Below are 21,928 nucleotides of genomic sequence, written 5' to 3' on the forward strand. Positions count from 1 at the left end.
CCTAATGTGGTGGGGACAAAGAGCTACTGCTGAACAGAAACGGGGAGGGAGCAGCTGTGTCAAACTGGACTGGGGATGAGCCTGTGGAGGGTCCCACAGAGCGGGGGACATAGAATGGTTACAGGGGCTACCTGTAGACCAGGAGAGGGTGAAGGGGAAAGTGGGTGGGGGAGATGCCCAGGTGGCATTTTGGAATTCATTTTATTTTACCAAGTGTAAGGAGACCCTTCAGAAGGTGACCAGAAACTGAGGAGAGAGACCTGGAGGGGGGCTGGCCAGGCTACCCAGCTCCAAGCCACTCTTGCACTCCACCCTCTTAACCCCCTCGTTAATCCCCACCCGAGGATATTTTTTCCATTGATTTTTAGAGTGGAAGGGAGGGAAGGGGGGGGAGAAAAAGAGAGAGGGAGGGAGGGAGGGAGGAAAGGTGAGACAGAGACATTGATTGGTTGCCTCCTGCATGTGCCCTGACCAGGGGCCGGGGATCAAACCTGCAACCCAGGTACGTGCCCTTGAAACCTGTCAGCATCAACGATGCTTCTGACTTCAGTAGAACCCGTGATCCTTCGGTGTGTAGGCCGACGCTCTAACTACTGAGCAACATGGGCTGGGAGCCTTTCTCTTTTGTTTCCTTTTGAAGTTTACTTGGGAAATGGTTGGTAGGGGTACCCATGCAACTGCTTTGCAGAAGACAGCAAGGGAGGGAGGCCCAGGAGTCAGAACCAAAGGAAGAAGTAATCATTTGGGGTTGGTAATGTGAGGCCTGGCAGCTATGCCCCTCATCCCTTCCTGGGTCCTCTGTTTATCAACACTGGTGAGAGTCTGGCTAGGGGATGGTGGGCCTGCCTTCCCATCTCTCAAGGTCCCTCTGGGCAAGGGGACAACTCTGCTCTGGGAGATACAGAAAACAGGTCTCACTTTCCATTTGGGACAATCACTATTCCATCCCTCCTCCAGAACGGTTCCATGAGGGGCAGAGGAGAATCAGCATTTGTGGTGATCACTCCTCTTTAGTGTGTAGTGACCACCTTACCTTCTAGAAACAGGGAAGGCAAATAATCCCAAGTCCTGGTTGTCCTAGAACCTTTGGATCTTCCTTGACCCCAAGCTGCCAAAGGTAGATTTAAAAACCTGAATATCTCCCAAACTGAAATTGGCTTTCTTTTCCCAGTTGGTCCAGGCACAATGCCCAGTATATTTGAGACCATCACAAGAGCTGTGGTCCATGAGTTGGATGCTGGAGGCGAGACGATTGCAGCCAGAAGCATCATTGATGCTGACAGGTTTCGTTGCTTCTGTCTGGTGACGGGGAAGAGAAGTTTGTTGGGACACCATTACTACAGTACAGGCCTCACCCTAGAGGACATACTGGAGAGAGAGGAGGATAAAGAGCAGTTTGAAAAATTGGATTCTGGACCCCAAGGTCAGTATGAGGTACATGAGAGATAACCAGCCAGGAGACTTTGCTCCCACCTACTCTACCCCACCCTCAACTCCCCATTGCCAACAACCAAGTCAACCAGTCAACAAAGAAACTGTGGAATTTGTATGAACATGTCCACACACCTCAGTTTAAGAAATACACAGAAGAGCTGCAGGGGAGATGGGAATGGGGGAAGTGGAAATTTGTTTTTCTTGGAAACTATTCCTAACTAGTCTTTTTCGCCCCCATTTTTTACGCCTGGTGGGCATGGGTGTAAAATAATTTTTTTGTAAATAATTTTTTTAAAGCTTTTTAAAATAATTAATTAATTAATTAAATATATCTTTATTGATTTCAGAGAAAGGAAAGGAAAGGGAGAGAGAGAGATAGGAACATCAATGATGAGAGAGTCATTGATTGAGCCCACAACCCCGGGCATGTGCCCTGACCAGGAATTGAACCCCGATCGCCTGGATCCTAGGTCGATGCTCAACCGCTGAGCCACGCCCGGCCAGGCTGTAAATAATTTTTTAAAAATATGTTTTTATTGATTTCAGAGAGAAGAAGGGAGAGGGAGAGAGACAGAAACATCAGTGATGAGAGTCATTGATCGGCTGCCTCCTGCACACCCCCTATTGCGGATTGAGGCGAGAACCTGGGCATGTGCCCTGACCGGGAATCAAACCATGGACTCCTGATTCATGGGTCAATGCTCAACCACTGAAGCATGCTGGCCGGGTATAAATAATTTCTTTTAAAATTAGCTGATGTCTTCCCATGTGTTTATATGTTTATCATTTAAGTGGATAAATAAATAGAGGTTGTTTGCTTAGCAGTTAAGAAAGGCTTTAGAGCTGGGGGCATCTGGTTTCTCAGCCTGGTTCTGCCACCTCCCAGCTGGGTGACCTCTGAACAAGTTTGTTTCTTCATCTGTCAACTCGAGCAGACTGTTGTAAGAATCAAATAAGATAAATTATGTAAATCATTTATCACGGTGCCTGCACAGAGGGAAAACTCAAAGTTCGCCCCAAGCGTCCTGCTGTGGCGGTTATTATTTCATCCCTCGTGTTCCCTGGAGATCATGACTAAGTGGCTGGTGAGCAGAACTCCCCAAGGGCTTGAGGGGATTCATAGAGGAGTATGTTCCATCCCCTGCCTCACACATAGCTATTCTTGGGGTTTTTTGGATTTGGGAAGCCCCAGGGTAAGTGTTGTTGAACCCTCATTTGGAGACTTATATCAATGTCTCACGCCTCATGGAGAGGAGTTTTACAGTTCAGACATCTCGGCTCCCACCCATTTGGGCCTCACCATGAGATGGGAGAGAATTCTAACAGTACCACTGTACAGTTTCAGAGCACCTGCCATGTGCTAGGCACTGCTGTTATGTGACTAAGAACGGTGTCCAGATTACTCAGAGGTGGCGGGTGTTTTCATATTGGAGTTTACTTAGGAAAATTTCAGATTAGCATTTTTCTAAGACTCTGAGTCAATTCTCTGAAAAGCAAATTGCCAAGAGCCAGCTTACTAAAAGCTAGTTCTCAATCAGTTTGCCAAATGACCTGTGCCCTGAAACCAGGACTTAGGATGTTTTGCCAAGATCATAAAAATTTGACTAAGTCAGTTTAACTTCCTTTAAGGGAAAGTCTCTCTGTTTGCATAAAACATTCAGAGGCAGAGGTGAAACCAAACTTTAAAAAAAATCCATAAGAATGAAGTGAATTGGTAATTTGAATTTTTAGCAACTTGACCTGCTCCCTTTTCAAATGGGTTATTTTTTTTTAACTACATGGTGCTGATGGTGTTGTTAAAGTGTGCCTAGGTTTTTTTGGTGTTTGCTTGTCCTTACTATCTAAAGTCCATACTTCACTGAGATTATCTTAATTTATCTAAAGTCCCTTTCCTGTTACAGGGCCCCATCCAAGATATCACATTACATTTAGTCATCATATCTCCTTAGGCTCCTTTTGGCTGTGACAATTTCTTAGACTTTCCTTGTTTTTGACAGTTTTGTAGGATGCCTCTCTACTGAAATTTCTCTCTTGTCTTTTTCTCATGGTTAGACTGAAGTAATAATGGGTTTTGGGAAGGAGGACCATAGAGGTAAAGTGCTATTCTCATTACACAATATCAAGGGTACATACTATCAACATGATTCTCACTGTTGATGTTTATCTTGGTCACCTGTGACCTGCCATAGGCCGAGGAAGTGTTCATCAAGTTTCTCCACTATAAAGTTAGTCTTTTATTCCCCTCTCCATGCTGTACTCTTTTTTTTCCCCCCTCTCTAACATTTTTATTGATTTTTAGAGGGAGAAAAAGGGAGAGGGAGAGAGACAGAAACATGGATGTGAGAGTGAAACAGCAATTGGCTGCCTCCTGCATGCTCCCATCGGAGATCTGCCATTGGAGATCAAGCCTGAAACCTGGGCATGTGCCCTGACCAGGAATACAACTGGCAACCCTTTGGTATATGGGATGATGCCCAACCAACTGAGCCACACTGGCCAGGGTGCCATGCTATACTCTGTGTGCATAAGGTTTGATTTTCCTTTTCTCTCTGATAAAGTACATACAAGCTTTTACACTGCTCAAGAGACAAATGGGTCCTGAGATGTTAGTGTCGCACATACAAGACTGATTCCAGGCACTATTTCCACTTCTGCCATGTCTCGCCAGTTCCAAAATGCATTTTCTCTGGAAATTCAGAGATCAGTGTGACCTTTACCCTTCTCTTTCCAGGTCAAAGGGCTGAGTTCGAAGCTGTGGATCAGGTAGACTCAATGGTGATGTCAGAAGTGAAATTGCCCAAAGACATTACAATTGAAGGGAGCTTTCAGGAGTCCCACGAGCATAACATTATGATTTTGGTGTCCAGGATACCCCAGAAATATCTGAATTCCCTCCAGAACAGGTGAGGTTGGAGGTAGGCAGCAGTGGGGAGAATGAAGAGAAGCCCATTTTGGGCACCAAGGGCACCTGGGGGGCGGGGCAGCCTCACTCCCCGTGCCCAGCACTCCTCCAACCCACTCCTTTCCTCACGCGTGCCACCTCCACCTCCAGGAAGTTGCCTCATTCTCCCAGGATCAGCCTCCAGGAAACCTTCTTCTGAAGCCCTCAATTCACTCACATCCCTGCTGCCCTCCAGGGTGACTGATTTCTCTGGCTTGAACCCTAACCTACTGGTTCCAAGAGATCACTCTCCTGTTTTCTTATACTGAGTGCCCAAATCTGTATTTTGTGCTTTTTTCACTCTGCTTTGTGGCAAGCCAGAGGTTTTCATGCCCCTCTCTTTCACTGGACTAGGAACAACTTGTGATCAGGGACTGACTTTACTAACCTCTCTGGGTTTATCCCCAGCATCCAGCAGGTTCTCAGTAAGAGAGCTGAAGAGAAGCGAGCACAGTGAAATTAAAGCACCTCTGTAGAACATTTCCTGCACAGAAAGTGCCACCACCCCACCCCAGTGCCACAGAGGTTCTTCCTCTGTGGAAGTACCTTGGTGATGTCCTTGAAGTCCCTCTGATAGCTGAGGTGCTTCCAAGGGACTTAAAGGACATCACCAGCCTTCCCCTCAGCAATTGTTTTTGTCGCTAGTGTTGATGTTTTCTTCCATAGCTGGAATTGTTGGAAACTGTGGAGCAGCTCAGGAAAGGGGGCCTCAGGGTTAGCCCTCCCTGAATGGGTGGATTTGTTTTTCCTTTTTAATTAGAAAATGAAAGGCTTATAGTGAAATTTTACTGGTCCTTTGGCCAGTCCTTTGAACTACCTCTCCCCACCACAGTATTGTTGGGAAGGAGTCTTTGGAATTTTTCTAAGGGAGCTCAATTTTTTTCTAGAAGGCCTGTTGTTTCTTGGGTGAGGTTAAGTGGTTTGTGCATATAGAGTTGGGGGGCAGGGTACTAGACAGGTAGAGGAAGGTCGGCAGAGGCAAGGATGTAGGTCTTCTGTAAGGGTCTTTGATTGCAAATACCAGAAGTTCCATTAGGCATTTAGTCACAAAATGAATTTCCTTATGGAATTGGAGATGCCTCCTGGAGCCCAAGGGTGGACAGTGTGTCCAGGCCCCAGAAACCAGTTTGAGGAGGTGGAGCCCTTTCTCAGAGAAGGGGATGTTGTGTGCTGGGTAGATGCCTATCTTGGTGTCATGGGAAAGGTGTACACTTTGGACTCATACAGAGCAGGGTTTGAATCCCAGCTCTGTACTTATTAGGTGTGTGACCTTGGACCATTCATAACCTGCCTCTGAGCCTCAATTTCCTCATGTGAAAATGGGTTCAATTCTGCCTGCATCATAGGGTTGTGGTGAGGGTGAAATGAAATGGCATGTGAAGGAGCTTGCAGTGCTGGCACATTCTCCCATAAATGCTAGTGAGCTCCCTTCCCACTTGCCTCCTCTTGCCCCCATGGTGGGTAAAGTGCACTTAATCACAAATAGGAACTGGCTGATTGAGAGGGACAAATGTCACTGAGAGGTGAGTCCCCTGAGATTCTGAACTTTCACCCCCTACACTCCCTCCAGGAAGCTGAAGAGTCAACTACCTCCTTCGTTTCTATCAATGCAGAGAAGGGGAGAAGACCTGTATCTGGTGACAGAAACTCTGGAGACAAAAAAGAAGGAAACCCTGAAAAGTAAACGACAGTTTACATTTTGGAGCCAGCTGAACTTTCTCAGCCTCAAATGTGAACGCAAGGTTGGGATCTTGGGGAACAGGGCCTGGGGGGAGAGCCAGCCTGGGCCCACCCACTGCCGGTGGAGGAATCCCAGCCCAGACTCCAGGCTCTTCAGCTCTTCCTCCAGGCCTCCCTGAGCAGGCTTGCTCAGGCCTTCTTAGGACTTCCTTCCTTGCCCAAGAAGATGTGTGTGCATCGCTAAGTTCTTCCCCTGGTACTCTCCAGTGATACCCTGTGCTCATCTGCTCCATAGGGCTTCCCGCGGTTCATCATTACATGGGGGTTTCTCTTATTCATTGTTCGCCCCCTGTTCTAAGAGGTAGGCGGGCAGGAGTCACAGCACCTGGAACAAAACAGGTCCTCAATGAACATTTGTTGAATGGACAGTGGAAACAGCATGCATTTTTAAGGTCAGATGTGTGTTCAGCCCTGGCCAGTTTTGCTCAGTGGTTAGAGCGTTGGCCCTCGGACTGAAGGGTCCAGATTTGATTCTGGCCAAGGGCATGTACCTTGGTTGCGGGCTCGATCCCCGGCCCCAGGTCCAGGTGTGTGCGGGAGGCAGCCAGTCAATGTGTCTCTCTCACATTGATGTTTCTTTCTGTTCTCCTCTCTCTCCCCCTTCCACTCTGAAAAGCAATGGAAAAAAATATCCTCAGGTGAGGATTGGGGGAAAAAAAGGTCAGATGTGGGTTCAAATTTCAGCTTTGCTACAGTTTTTAGCTGTGAAACTGGCTGACCTACTGACCCTCTCTGAGCCTCAGTTCTCTCATCTGTAAAATGGGCATAAAATCTCTACCTCCCAGGATTGTTTGGGAGGTCAGGCAAGATAACTATGTAAAGCACCTAGTAATCAATTAATGGGAGTTCCTTTTTCCTAGCACGGAAGGGAAGTGACTATCCCCCCAAATACGGTCCTGGGCTATCGAATAAAGCAGCTCTTCTTCCCCAACATGGAAGGAATGAGTAAGCAAGGCCTGGTTGGGGCAGGGTAGGGGGAGCCTGACACACAAGTGGGGTGGGGGTTGATTCAGCCAGGCTCTGTGTCAGCCTGCAGGGGCCTTGGGCTTGAAGGTGCTCACCAGGAAGGAAGAGGGCGGGTTCAGAGCTGGGAAGAAGGACTAAGGCTCCTTGCTCAGGCACCACTGAACCAAGGATCTGCTCCATCATGACACTAATTCTTCTTTAGAGGCTTTAACTCCCATCTCTCTCCCAGTATTTATTTTTTTTGGTGAGGGGGTGGGCGTGAGGACTGGGGAGAGACTAGAAAGAGGAACTTAAAGAAAATTGGTCTTTCTGATAACTGTTCTCTCTTTCTCTCTCTTTTCGTGTTGGTTTAGATATTTGTTTCTCCGGGAAAACAAAATCCTTTCCAGAAGGTGAGTGAGCTTCTGGGCCTGTTCATCATTCCAGAATGGGCAAGGATACTATTTTTAAAAAGAGGATAACAAATAACAAATGGCCTAGAAATGTAGAGTTATTAAGACTAAGAATGTAATAGGATGCACCAGGGGTGGAGACTGTGGGGAAGGCAGGAGAAAAATGTGTCTGTTGGAGAAGCAGATTGGATTGCATGTTGGCCTAGCGTTTCCAGGCTCTGACAACTTTGACTTGCTTTGTGGGGGTCAGTGTGCTGGATCCCCGGGTCACAGCCCTTACTGAAGCCTTATTGGCCTACGAAGCATATTTGAATTACACGGTCAGTGCCCATATGATAGCACTGGTTGTAAAAGGAGCACTGGATTAGGGAATCAGATGGCCTTAGGGTCTAGTCCTGTCTCTCTCACTCATTAGCTCTATAGCCTCTGGAGCCATGGTTTTCCTGACTTTAAAATGAATGGGTTAGACTAGAAGATCCCTGTGATTCTGAATGTGGCTTCCTTTGGAATTTCAGAGTCTTTCCCTGGATCCCAGGAGAACTGTACTGCCTAATAGGCCTTGGAAAGGGGTAGTGAGGTCTAGGTGTGGTTGAAAATTCAAGAAACTCCCAGGAGTTGTAGAAGTTACAGGTTCAGTCCTCGCAAGGCCTTGCTAGCTCAAAAGGGTGAATCTCTGTCATTCTTAAGTGCTGTAACAGAGGAGTCAGGAGGTGGACTCCAGTTCCTGCTCTGACGCATAGTTGCTGAGTACTGAAGGCATGCCGCACCCTCCTGGGCTGCTTTTTCAGTCATCTAGGCATAATCCTCTGGCTGCCTATCTCTGAGGATGTGGAAATGGGTCTGCAAATATAGTGCTTTGTCATTTATACACAATGATGAGGACACAGGCTCCCTGACATGGGCAGTGAGGGCTCAGAGTCCAGGAATGAAAACTTTCATCACCGGGGGAGAATGTCCACAGGGGGCTGGAAGTGACCTAAAGACTGAGATGACTTTTCCTTTCTTTGCAGAGGAAGGTGATGGTTCATCTTGTGTAGGTAAGGATGGGAGCCAGCTATGTTCAGGGTGGCTGCACCCCTTCACCCTTGAGTCCTCTGGCCTCAAGGACTGCTGTTCAGGTGAGGTAGCTGAGTATGTATGTGTGCGTGTATGTGTGTGTGTGTGTGGGGGAGGGCCCAAAGCATGTTTCGGCTTTAGTCTGGAGGTTGCATCTGTCTCCTCTAAACACAGTGGTTCCATTGGTTGTACATAGACATCACCTGGGGGAACATTAAAAGTAGTGATACCTGAGTCCCACCTCCAGAAATTCTGATTTAATTGATCTGGGGTATGGTCTGGGCATCAGGATTTTTAAAATCACTCCCCAGGTGATGCTCACGTAGTCAAGGCTAAGAACCACTGCTCTAACTTCCTCTAAATCCTCACTACTCTTAGTGTGATCTAAAGACTGTACTTTGAATGGCAAGGACTCAATACGTTTTGATTTCCTGGAGGTGGAGAAGAATTTGGGGTTGGTACTAGACTGGGGATGAGCTAGGGAGATGGAAGTGGGGCCAGTGCGAAGCAGTGATGGTGGATGTCTGGGAAGAAGGATGCTTCATTTTAGCAGGAAGAGATTAGAAGAGGGGAAGATGCAGGAGTGGTCTCCAGAAGAAAAATAGATGAAGAACAGGGCCTTGGTATGGGAGCCTGTTGGGCTGGGTAGGTTGGGTTCTTAATTGCTGCCTCTGCAGGGAAGTCCTTGAGCTTGGGGGGTTTCAGAAACATGGAGAAGATGCAGGACACAGTGAGAGACCTCCAGGATCTGACTGAAAAGGAGCGAGAAGACATGCTAAGCTGCCTCACTAAGTGCCTCACTGAAGATGAGCAGCTGCTGCAGGATCTAGATGGAAGGGTAAGAGGCCCAAGAAAGAACTGGGGCAGAGAGAGGGAGAATCCAGAGTGGAGGGCCGTGGATACACTGCAGGCAACCTGCTCTAGCGGGACTAGTGCTCATCTCCCCGTCTCCTGGTCCTAGGTGTCTGAGGCCCTGACCTCCGGTGAGCTGCAGATGGAGGGCCCAGGAGGCCATCTCATGAGTAGCCTTTTTAATGCTGCTGGGATCTTGGTCAAGGAACGTGGACAAGCCATTCTGGACTTCCTGGATGCCTTGAAGGGTGAGGAGGAGTCTGGATGGACGCTGGCGTGGAGGACATGCTGAGCCCAGGGGCCTATGGGGAACCAAATCTTGGGAGGAAGGTGGTACACCTTGCCTTTACCTCTGGTGAGGAATAAACCATTACATTTCAGAAACTAGCCATCTTCCCCAGGGCAGAGATTGAGGGACTGCCTCCTCTTCCCCCTTGGCACAGTCTGTGACCTGCTGTAGGCCAAGAGGGAAGCAGGAGGCACAGCAGGAGCCCACTTGGAAATACTCCCATCTCCATCTCGTGCTGCCAGGAGTTCTCTGGAACTTCCTCTTATATTTGTCTTGGGTCTGATCAGACACTGAAGCCCTGTCCCACTATGTGCCTCTCCTCTCTGCCAACTGCCCTCTTTTTTTACCCTCAGAGCTGTCTGAGGAGAAGGAGCTTATAGCCGAGACCCTAAAGAAGGGGACCCTACCCCTGTTGAAGGACCAGGTAAGAGAGCCCAGGCTGAGGGCCAGGGTCTTAGTAGAAGCGAATGCCCATGCTCTCAAGGGACCCAGAAGTCTCAGGATTCTGTCCCTTCTGACTTCATAGTTCTTTGTCTGCTCATGTCTATCCAGCTGGTTTGTGGCAATTCCCTGGGCATATAGTTTCCAGGACAATTAGGAATGGGCAGGAGAGGGGGATATAAAACTGTTAGTCCCAGGATGGCAGTTGGCACCATCTCAAGTGCCAAACGGGTTGGTTAGCAGTGCCTGTCACTGTGCTGGGAGAGTATCAGGCTCTCCAGGCTCCGCAGGAGAGGGCCACACTGGATGACTGTGTCTGCCATGGGCTCAGGGTTAAGGAGTGTGGCCAAGTATTATCCATTGCTGGTATATTTCTATGTTTCTAGCTTTTACAGTCTGGTGAGTTTCCTTCCAGGTGGAGTCTATCCTGGCGCAGAACTGGGGTGAGGAGGACCTTGATGTGGATTGTGACCCTGAGGCACGGGCCTTCTGTGCCCTTTACGTTGCTGTCTCCATCCTGCTGCAGCTGAGTGAGAAGCCTGCCTCTGTGTCTTCCTGTTAGCTCTTTAACCATCATCCCCACAAACCTCTGGGTAGTCCCCTCCCCGTCCATCCTCACCCCGCACCCCATCCCCCGAGTTGCTAGAATGAGGTCTTTAAAGCAAGCAGTTGGCTCTTCTTCAATTCATCCCATTCTCCATATGATCATGTACAAAACCAGCCTGCACTGTATGCATAGACTTCTGATTAAAAGTGGAAGATTGAGCATATTTATTTCCTCTCCTCGAAGCTTCACTAAATGACAGTAAAGCAATAGAAAAGACATAAACCCACAAGAATAAAGAGAGTGAGGTAGTAGGTAAGGGATTTCAACACATCTTTGGAAGCTAGAAAAACATTAAAGGAGTGCAAGCCAGGAGGTGTGGGACTGCGGGGTGCAGCAGAGATGGCTGCTTTTCCATCATAAGCCTTTTAGTTCTATTTATATCTTTTAAGACAATGCAATTAAAAGTAAAAGACATATGCTTGTTATAAAGTATTTCAAATATTTCTCAAAGTCAAAGGTGAGCCTCTTTCCCCTCTAATATATAACCACTATTAACATTTCGGGGTATGTTAACATTTTTCCTGTGCAACAGTTTTTAAAATGGTAATTTAAACATGAAGCTAGGATGATGTAACATAAATTTGTTTTGTATCTTTTGAACTAGAGTTATTTTTCCTTTTAAGATTATAAAAATATTATATGAAACGGGAATTCTCATACATGCTGCTGGGAGTGTATATTGGTCAGCCACTTTGGAAGACTGACGGTATCTACTAAAGCTAAACATGCCTGTGACCCAGCAATTCCACTTCTAAGGCATGTATCCAAGAGAAATGAGTGCATGTATTTACCAAAAGACATGCACACACAAAAATGTTAACATAAGAGCCCCAAGCTGAAAACTCTTCACATGTCCAGTAACATTAGGATGGATACATATATTGTACATTTATACAATAAAAGAGAACAAATTACTGCTATACATAACAACATGGATGACTCTCACAGACATATGCTGAGCAAATGAAAGAACTTTAAAAAAAAAATTTATTGATTTTATAGAGAGAGGAAGGGAGAGAGAGAAACATAGATTTGTTGTTCCACTTATTTACACATCATTGGTTGCTTCTTGTATATGCCCTGACTGAGGATTGAACCTGCAACCCTGACATATCAGGATGACACTCTAACCAACTGAGCTACCCGGCCAGGGCAAAACATTCAAAAAAGCATCTATCTACCTGCTGACAAAATAAAAGAGCTCAAGCCAAAATGTAAGTATAAAGAGACCCAGGAGATAAGTGAAGTATCAGAACACTAATAAAACTTTACCACAGGTAAAGGGGGTTGAGATTTGCAAATCCAAGCAAGCTGGCCAGTCTTGTGGATTGATGAGTCCAGAAGTCAAGGCCAAGGACCCACCCAAGCTGGGGAGTCTAATAAAAGGTGACTTTCTCCATATTAAAATGGAATCTCATTAAGGTAAGCGTGAATCATCAGTAAATCCACAGCTCTTGCCTCGCCTGCGGGCAACTATAGGGAAGACTTTTGGTATTAAGAAGAGGTTTATAAAAAGGAAAGGACAAAAGTTCTGAAATATTGTGGCCATAGGCTAGTCCTTTCACAGAACTTAAATTTGAGTTTCAGAGCATCTCAAATTGCAAACTTAGTTTGTGAGGGAACAGGAGTGGCTGTGTGCCTAGATACCTGTCAGAGCCAAACACAGATCTTCTCTGGAGAAAGTTATTTTCATTTCCAAAAAACTTTTAAAGGACAAGAGTGCTTCCCAGTAAAAAAACAACAAAGCATACAATGAAATGACACCATGAACAAGAAGAAGCAGAAACTACAAACAGCTCAGATGTAGATTCTCATGCATAAATGGGCACAATATTTGGGAGAAGTATCATTATAGATTAGTGGGGAAAGGCTAGACTTTTCAATAAATGGTCCAGGACAATTGGGTAACCACATGGATAAAAAACAAATTTGATTCTTACTACACAGCATATATAAAAATTCCAGGTTGATTTTAGATCTAAGTGTGAAAGGCAAAATTATAACTATATTAACATTAAAGACTTCTGTTCATCAAAAGATATAAAGAAGTGAAAAGACAAACCACAGAGTGGGAGAAAGTATTTAAAACATACATAACTTACAAAGCAATAGTACCCAGTATAGGGAGCTTATATGAATCAATAAAATAAAAAAAATGACCCAGCCCAGCTGGGCATGGCTCAGCAGTGCCTACATTCTGCAAAATTTTCTAAGGAGAGAGGAAGAAAAGTCAACTCACAGCTGGCATCAACAGAAAGCAACAGGTGGCAATCTTGTGGTAGTCAGCACTGCTAAAAGAATGAAGAGACAAGCCACCAAATGGGAAAAATATCTGCAAAACACGTATCTGATAAAGAACATGTCTAAAATATACAAAGACTTCTTAGAGTTCAACAGTAATAGAAAAAACAATCCAATAAAAGAAATGGACAAAAGGCTGAACACCTCACTGAAGAAGATACACAGATGACAAGCCTGTGAAAAGATGCTTGGTGTTGGATGTTGTTAGGGAATTTAAAATGAAAACAACAATGAAATACCACTATATACTTATTAAAATGGCTAAAATCCCCAAACTGAAAATACCAAAAGCTGGTGAGGATGAGGAGCAACAAGAACACATTCACTGCTGATGGGAATGCAAAATGGTAAACCAACTGGGGAGACTGTCAGTTTCTTACAAAACTAAACATAATCTTATCATAATCCAGCAATCATGTTCCTAGGTATTTATGCAATTAAGTTGAAAACTTATGTCTACACAAAAACCTTCACACAGCCCTGGCTGGTGTGGCTCAGTGGTATAGAGTCGGCCTGGCCAACAAAGGGTCTTGGGTTCGATTCTCAGTCAAGGGCATGTACCTGGGTTGCAAGTTGATCCCAGGCCCTGGTTGGGGAGAGTGGCACTTGTGGGAGGTGTCACACTAATGTTTCTCTCTTTCTCTCTCCCCCTCTCCCTTCCACTCTCTCTTAAAAAAAAAAAAAAAAAAATCAATGGAAAAAATATCCTTGGGTGAGGATTAGTAAAAACAAAAAAACAAAAAACCTCCATGCAAATGTTTGCAGCAGCTTTATTCATAGTTACCAAAAACTGGAAGCAACCAAGATGTCCTTCATACATCCATACAATGAAATACTATTATTATTATTGTTTTGTTGTTGTTAATCCTCACTGGAGGATATTTTTCCCACTGATTCTGGAAGGGAGGGAGGAATAGGGGGAGAGAGAGGGAGAGAGAAACATTGATGTGAGAGAGACACATTCATTGGTTGCCTCCCCCACATGCCCCGACTGGGGTTGGGGATTGAGCCTGCAACCCAGGTACGTGCCCTTGACTGGGAATCAAACCTGTGACCCTTTGGTGCACGGGTCGACACTCTAACCACTAAGCCACGCCATCCAGGGCACAATGAGATATTATTCAGCAATAAAAAATTATCAAGTCACAAAAAGACATGACAAAAAGACATGGAGGAACCTTAAATACATATTGGTAAGTGAAAGAAGCCAGTCTGAAAAATTTACATACTGTATGATTCCAAGTATATGACATTTTGGAAAAGGCAAAATTATAGAGACAGTAAGAAGATAGTGGTTTTCAAGGATTCTAGGGCAAGGGGGAGAGATGAACAGGTGAAGCACAGGGCATTTTTAGAGTGGTGAAGCTATTTTGTATGAAACTGTAATAATGGTGGACGCATGGCATTACACATTTGTCAAAACACATAGAACTGTATGACACAAAGAATGAACCTTAATGTAAACTATGAACTACAGTTAATACTGTATCAAGGTTAGTTCATTAATTGTACCAAATGTATCATATTAATGCAAGATGTTAATAATAGGGGAAACAGGAGAAATGAAGGTATGGGCTAGATTGAGTATATGGAACTCTGTAATATCTGTTCAATTGTTCTATAAATATAAAACTGTACTAAAAAACAAAGTCTATTAATTATGTAAAAAACTAAAAGCAAAGTGAGAAAAAGAACTTTTTGCTTCTAAATATGAAAGTGATATATATGCCTTTATATCATGTAAGAGCGATTTCAAGCAAATTAATATATGGAAAGTACAAAGTTTTTTATTGTATTATACTTTGCTACTCTTCTTGACCTTAATATAGTCTTAGGTACAGAGCAACAGATTCAGGTTGTAAACAAAACATATTTCATTAAAAATCATCCACTAATACACTTTCTTTTGTACACTGGAGATACTAGATTAAATGCCTTCTTAGAAATGCCATGTCAACTATCCTTTTGTATTTTTTTCAGTTTCTAAAATGTATGTTTTCCAATATTTTGGTCTCGCTGATCTTAGTGAAACTATGATGCTCTGGGATGTGTACAAATCTTATGTCCCCCACTTCCACAAGCAAGTAATAATGCTTTTGCCTCTAGTCTTCATATTGCAATTTTTGTTTGAAGTTTAAGGGCAAGCTTTTGCTCCATAGGTAAGGATGGAAGTGCAGATCTGACAAGTAACACCAGCATCAGGATTAAAAGTTCCAGGACTACAAACCACTGCAGAGGAAAACACATGGAGTAGATTATTATAATTTCAGTTAGAGGTATTTTATACCAATAATATAAATCTGCCTTTAATATCACAATATTTCTATACCTACGATATACTGAGTAGTGTTCAATAAATTAAGTTGTAGAGAATATTTATGAGTTTCAAACATTGTAATTTAATGATTTTAAAGGTAGGAGAAAGTTAGAATCCTATTTTTTCCATTAGTATCAGCATTTTACAGTATCTTCTGCAGTGCCCCATTTATGAGTTCCTATTTCTAGTTTTCTAGTTCCTATTCCCAATTCTGTTTTCTAGGTAGGACCATTCTGGTTCTTTGGTGTTTTTTTTTTAATCCTCACCAGAGGGTATTTTTTCCATTGCTTTTCAGAGAAAGTGGATAGGAAAGAGAGAGAGAAACATTGATGTGAGAGAGACACATTGACTGGCTGCCTCCTGCACACGCCCCGGCTGGGGCAGAGCCTGCAACTGAGGTACCTGCCCTTGGCCACAATCGAACCCAGGACCCTTCAGTCCAAGGGCCGACGCTCCAACCACTGAGTCAAACCAGTCAGGGCAGGGCCATTCTGTTTTCCTTCACAGTATAGTAGCTTAAGTCTGAACACTATAGAAATATAAGAGTACATTAGGAAGAATTAATATACATGAAGATAATTATATTTAGAAATTTTGTCTTTGAATTTTTACTTCCCTTTAGCTAAATATAACTTTTTTTGTAAGAAGATCACTATAAAGATTCAGTTCAATTATCCTAAGTGAATTATTCATTTATTCTTCTGACTACATACCCTAAATATTTAAATATTTACATATTTTAAAAAAATTTTATTGAATTTATTGGGGTGACATTGGTTAATAAAATTATATAGGTTTCGGGTGTACAATTCTATAATACATCATCTGTAGATATTTATATTTTATAATTACCGCAACAGGTAGCACAATTATCATGTAGACCTTCATTTTTCCCAAAGCCTGGACGACAGCTATCCATACGTGCCATTTGAAAACTGTGGTCTATAAAATGCATAGCTGGTAGAGATTTATTATAGTCATGGTAGAAAATATATGCTTGGCTCCGGAAAAATTCTGCTGTTCGATCTCTTGCCTAGATTTTAAAATACCAGTAAGAAGTACAATGACTAAATTGTGAAGCAATTTCTCCTTCTGCATCAGAGATAATGAAACATAAGCACACTCATGCCATCCATGTTTTTACACAATTAGATGAATTCCTGAAAAGCTGTTTGTTAATACTAAAATTAGTCTAGCCTTGACCTTATCAGTTACTATCAATTCATATGTACAATGGTTAAGAAAAATTAAATTGAGGTTAATGAACTCTTGTTTTGAATTATTTGCAGCATGTATTCCATTTGTAGATGACAGTTATTATTTCTAATTCCAAAGAGCCAAGTAAAATGGAAAGTAAAAGTTTTCTCTAATCAGCACTACAAACTAATGATATAAATTTTCTTTTATTTTTTAGCATAGAGTTTAATAAGTCCTCATATAAACTCAGTGCTTCGCATAAGCCATGTACAATATAAAGGTTATGGGCTCAGAAACTAGACCAGGGGAGTGAAGGGATTTTTTTAGACTATGTCCTTAGCCACTGATGATAATTAGTGATGATAATCAGAGGAGGCAGCAACTATTATTATAATCATAGATACAGTTTTGAAAGAACCACTGGTTTAACCTAGGATGACCTGATTGTGAGGTTGTTCTTCAAGCTATTGCTTAGTTAACATTTGGGAAACAAAAACCAGGGATCCATCCTCTGTCATAGAAAAATATATAATATTAACCTGGGGAGCTATAAAATATTCCACATGTACTATTCCAGAACAAAGCATCTTGAAATAGCCAAGACTCTCACAATCTCAGTATAAACAACCAAAATCAAAAGTCAATAATACTTTATATTTAAGTTTTTAAATAAAAGAATAATTTAAATCTACTTGCTTAAAATGTCTTTATTATTGATAAATACAACATGGAGAAATAGATTTTTAAGTAGTTACAAAATTTTAAATAGCTTTATTGACTATTCAAATACTTTTCCCTTATAATGAAATTCTCACCTGGAGGACATTATGATTAGTGATATCTTCACAGCCAACAGAATCATTGCATGCTTTTGGTGCAAAAGGAGTAACTGGAGAGGAAAAAAATTGTATCTTCACTAAAGGATTCTAAAAAGTTCCAAACATTCCAAGAAAGCTCTAAATACTGAATTCAGTATGAATGGGTGCACATGTTTAATCTATCTAATCCTAGTAAGAAAGTTGCATAATTTGAATAATTTATACATTATGATTTTACTCCATCTGGGGGCTAATGGAAGTAACTACAAGACTTTAATAGAAATAAAACAAAAATAAATTTGGTTTGGTTCCTCTCTTTTATTAAGTTCTCCAAATATAATTTAAAATTCTATTAAAAGCTATAGTAAATGTTAGCTGCATAGTTAAAGGCCATATTTATAAAATAATATTGACTTCTAAAAAACAAGCAACAGTATATCACAGTTGAAGGTAAACAATACGTTAATTTTTAAAGCTATAACCAGGCTAAGACCAACAATATACTTTAGTGCTTAACAAACACTTAAGGCCTACTATTTGTAAGACAGCTCACATTAATATGGTAATTACTTTTGTAACTCTGTCATGCTTCAAAATTAAATTCATAAAATTAAAGAAAAGTTAAATTTTTTTTTTTTTTTTTTTTTACCTTGAAAGGCTATAAATAGCTCAGGTATGAGGCCATGATTTGGAAGTTTGACAAAATGGCATTTATACGATGGTTCTATGATACGGCATGACAAGTCAGAGATTAAATTATCCAAGATTTTCTTCAGCACTGTAAAAAGCAGTTCATTATATTTTCCTACACAAGATTTTGTGGTAAAACGTACAGCTATCTGATAGGAATAATCAGGTTCCCGATAGGCTTTAAAAAAGATAAGAATAAAAACAATTGTGCCTAGCATTAATTTTCTGTAACAATTTTCAAATAACATGTAACAGTAAATTCATCAGTCTTGCAAATCAGCATAGAAACTTATCCAATAAAAAGTTTTATCAGTTTGGTCTCATAAAACTATACAAAGCTAATAACTTTAAGGAAAAAAGTTATTTTCATCTGATATATTATTTACTCAGTACAAGTAAAGAAATGGCTTCTGTGGGGTGGCTTATATATATATTTAACAGTAGCAAGGAAAAAATAAGATTGGGGGAAGGGTCTTCATTGGAAGAGTGTCGTTGTCAGAACATTTCAATGAAAGGGATCATTAATTTGCTTTTATAGAATTAAACATCAGTTTTTAAAATACCTGTCAAAATTATGATAAAGTAGATTGCATACCTAAACAGTGGGAAGTGGGAGATTGAAGCGGGATTATTTAGGATATACTATCTTGACATTAATTTAAGAGTTTGCCTGGTCAAATACATCCAAAATACTCTGTAAGTTATAATGATTATATAGGGTGTCCCAAAGATGTATACACACACTTTGAATAATTATAAAGGCAGTGTTTATGAAAATACATTTCATTTTCAAAATCGAGCTGTCAGCTATTAAGGTGTATATACATATTTTGGAAACATCCTGTATATAACTCATTTTCACTAAAGAAACCATACACTAAATTCTGATCCAAACCAAGTATATTAAAATGTGCCTATATTCTTACCAAACATCATAAAGTCATAGCTAAGCTTTACCATCTTTTCTTTTTGGGTTTGTGCGTTGACAATCTTATAAGAAAGAGTACATGTGTAAAGTCCAGATGAAGACTCCAGAAAATCTTTCACCAGCAGCTTTCCTGTTTCTGTTATATTTATTCGATAATTTCCTAAACAGAAATAGTAAATTACTTGGTTATTTAATATATAACAATTCAAACATTATTTAGTAAACTTAGGGTTACCAATAAATACAAAAATTTAAAAATTAATGGACTATTTTAAGAATTCAATAAAATCTTAATTCTGTCATATTATTCTATGGAGAACCACATGAGATAAGTACACCTTTGAAATAGGTTTTGGTTTTCTTTCATTCATTTCTTTTTTTTTTTTTTGATCCTCACCCAAGGATATTTTTTCCATTGATTTTTTTTTTTTTAGAGAGGGTGGAAGGGAGGGAGGGGGGAGAGACGGAGAGAAACATCAAGGTCAGAGAGACGTATCAATTGGTTGCCTTCCACTCCCTCCCCAACCAGAGTGGGGGTCAAACCTGCAACAGAGGTACGTGCCCTTGACCAGAAATTGAACCTGAGACCCTTCGGTCTGCCGCCAATGCTCTAACCACTCAGCCAAACCAGCCAGGGTTTTAATTCATTTCTTGGCATCTAATTTCAATTGGTTTATGCCAGTAACTCAGTAAATAAAATTACATGGCCCTGTAATACTATACAATTTCTTCACATAAGACAGAAATTAATGTTTATAATCCAAAGTACTCTTCTAATATCATGAAAATTACATATTAGATACTTCATCTCCTTTTACAGGTGCTATAAGGATAAATTTTAGGTTTTATAAAATTTTTTGAACCAATACAGCTCTGGGAAGTGGGATGCAAAATTACTGCTTCAGTTTTTTTATAAGGAGAAAATAAGGCACAGACCAAGGTATATGATTTGTCTAAGTATGGAACAAGTGAAACTGAAATTAAAATTAAACGTCAATTTGTTCATCCCAATAAGTGACAGTGCTTCTCTAAAAAATGTTCACATCATTAAAAAAGAAGGTATTAAAATCAAGTAATTTACCTGTTAATATCTTTTCATCAGGCCCAATCCAAAAGTAGGTGGGGTCCACTGTTTCTTTATTAGCAAGTTGTATATCCATACAGACAAGAAATGGGCTATTGTGGTGTAATTCTACATATATCTTCACTGTGACAAGATAAAATAACATATAACATTATATAGCAAAATTAATAAATGCACTACCTACCATTTTGTCCCAAAGATACTCTGATTAGTTCTTTTCAGATTTCACTACCTATATTTTAAAAATCAGCATATCATTCATTATAACATTTAGAATGCTAAAGCCCTTTTTGTTTCTCATAGTCTTTAAAACTCTAGATTACTAGTCAATAATTTTCTCTTTCTGTGACATAGTTTGGCTTATAAAAATGTACACGATACAATGTGCAATGTACAAATTCAGAACTCGCTGCAATCATAATTTTTTGAAGGGTTAATGGAATCCATTTAAAGGTCAGAAAAGGGCTTGGGTTTGGTTTCGAAACTATTTTAAAGATGATCATTGTCACCTCTAAGGTAAACTTAATATTTAAGTATAAATGTCGTCTGTTGGGAACAATAATTAAGCCTATATGGAGCATACTAAGTCGATTTTCTGCAATTACCAATTCTGTTTCAGATTCGGTGGCAGCAGCAACAATCTGCTTGGAACCAATGTGGCCCAAGATACTAATTTCAAAGCCTATTGAATGCCAGGTTCCGAACACAGAAAGACGACACCCTCCTACAATTTCTTGGTGGCGGGGAGGGGCAGGGCTCCAAACCTTGAGAGATTCCAAACATGACCAAAGCTATGAACCGGCCCAAAGTGTCTAAAGTTAGCCATGTGACTAATTTTCCATGGGCTGTGTGGGAAAGTTTCATCACAGTGACAAAGGGCATAAAGAACCTTAAAAGATGTGTAGCAGTTCTTCTAGATAATAAGAGGAGAGACAAGGGCGCTCCAAAGAGATTAACTTCCAGTCCTGGAAATTACTCCTCTGAGTGGGCCTGGTACGATGCAAAGCAGCAGAGACACCTGGAAGTGAGGCGGCATCAGAGAGAGAGATCTGGATGGAATCCTAGTTCCTTATCCTTATGAGCTGTGGGGCTTTAGGCAAGGTGATACAACTAAGGCGCTGCAGGGTCGATGGCGGGCGGTCAACAAGCATTCGCTGCCTTTCCCTCTACGGGAACAACTTGAGCAGGTCCACGGCGCCCCGGCTCTTCTGATGGGCGGTGCAGGCCACGAGGTCCTTATTACCTGTGTGTCCTGGCTTGCCATACACGAAGCCTTTCTCGGTGAATTCAGAAAAACGCTGCCATCCAACTGCAGAGGAAAGAAACCACTGACATTTTAGGTAAAAGAGGAGCCAGGGCCTCAGAGTGGGGCAGGGCGGGGCGAAGCGCCGGAGGTAGGACCTGCGAGACGGGAGAGTCCTGTAGGCCCGACGGGAGGATACCCACCTCCCACGAGGTGCCAGAGCACCGCGCAGACTAAGACCCACGCTCGCATTGCCGCTCAGGGGCTGGCGTCGCGGGAGGCGTCGAGGAGCCGGCTCCTTCCTACCTCGGCCCCGCCCAACGCCTCCCGGTCTCTCCAGCTCAGAGCTGAGCAAACGGCCGCGGTCACGCCCAGGGGCGGGGCGAGCGGGCTCAGGGCGCGAGCGCGGGAGGCCAGCGTCCCGCCCCTCTCGTGCGCACGCAGCCGCAGTCGTGTGGTTGCCTCGTGCCTCCCGTCTGGCGCCATTTTCCCGCGGGATCAGCGGGTGTCTTAGTTCTCTGAACAGCCCTTGAGGGAAGAAAAGAGGAAAGGAGAAGAACCCGAGGCTTGGCGTTTCGGTCACTTCCTTAGTCCAGGGGCTGAACAGTAAGATGAGAAGAACGCTGCGGGTC

At 42.3% G+C, this 21,928-nt stretch overlaps 2 protein-coding genes across 3 annotated transcripts; one reads left to right on the plus strand and one right to left on the minus strand.

The window, feature by feature from the left end:
- Positions 1 to 758: 758 nt before the first annotated feature.
- GSDMB (gasdermin B) lies at positions 759 to 10,850 on the plus strand. The gene is given in 13 exon segments (XM_087826497.1): positions 759 to 1,423; positions 4,166 to 4,342; positions 4,487 to 4,610; positions 5,940 to 6,117; positions 6,976 to 7,060; positions 7,435 to 7,473; positions 8,484 to 8,510; positions 9,207 to 9,367; positions 9,491 to 9,629; positions 10,024 to 10,094; positions 10,527 to 10,655; positions 10,657 to 10,699; positions 10,702 to 10,850. Coding segments are annotated over 13 exon segments (1,560 nt in total). The 5' UTR covers positions 759 to 1,185.
- A 4,303-nt stretch (positions 10,851 to 15,153) lies between these two features.
- Positions 15,154 to 21,548, minus strand: ZPBP2 (zona pellucida binding protein 2). 2 transcript variants are annotated; one of them, XM_016202215.2, is made up of 8 exons: positions 21,500 to 21,548; positions 21,297 to 21,362; positions 20,051 to 20,176; positions 18,968 to 19,129; positions 18,001 to 18,219; positions 17,349 to 17,422; positions 16,189 to 16,369; positions 15,154 to 15,248 (listed from the first exon to the last, which is right to left on the minus strand). In XM_016202215.2, the coding sequence occupies exons 1-8, from the start codon at positions 21,546 to 21,548 to the stop codon at positions 15,154 to 15,156; spliced, it is 972 nt and encodes a 323-aa protein (XP_016057701.1). The 2 variants fall into 2 exon arrangements, 1 of the variants encoding a protein (XP_016057701.1); XR_015715831.1 differs by lacking the exons at positions 15,154 to 15,248; positions 16,189 to 16,369; positions 17,349 to 17,422; ... (1 more) ...; positions 21,297 to 21,362; positions 21,500 to 21,548 and having other exon boundaries at positions 18,064 to 18,129; positions 18,968 to 19,037.
- Positions 21,549 to 21,928: the final 380 nt, after the last annotated feature.

The sequence above is a fragment of the Miniopterus natalensis genome, chromosome 17 (assembly GCF_054644295.1).
Source record: "Miniopterus natalensis isolate mMinNat1 chromosome 17, mMinNat1.hap1, whole genome shotgun sequence".
NCBI lineage: Eukaryota > Metazoa > Chordata > Mammalia > Chiroptera > Miniopteridae > Miniopterus > Miniopterus natalensis.

What these genes read in the sequence shown, in the direction of transcription:
- ZPBP2 (XM_016202215.2), bottom strand. Translation starts at nt 21,548, where the DNA reads ATGCGAGCGTGGGTCTTAGTCTGCGCGGTGCTCTGGCACCTCGTGGGA. An exon ending in GCTATTTATAGCCTTTCAAG is followed by an intron (nt 17,423 to 18,000) that starts GTAAAAAAAAAA and finishes TTTCCTCTCCAG; the next exon opens with TTACTCCTTTTGCACCAAAA. An exon ending in CTAATCATAATGTCCTCCAG is followed by an intron (nt 16,370 to 17,348) that starts GTGAGAATTTCA and finishes TTTAAAATCTAG; the next exon opens with GCAAGAGATCGAACAGCAGA.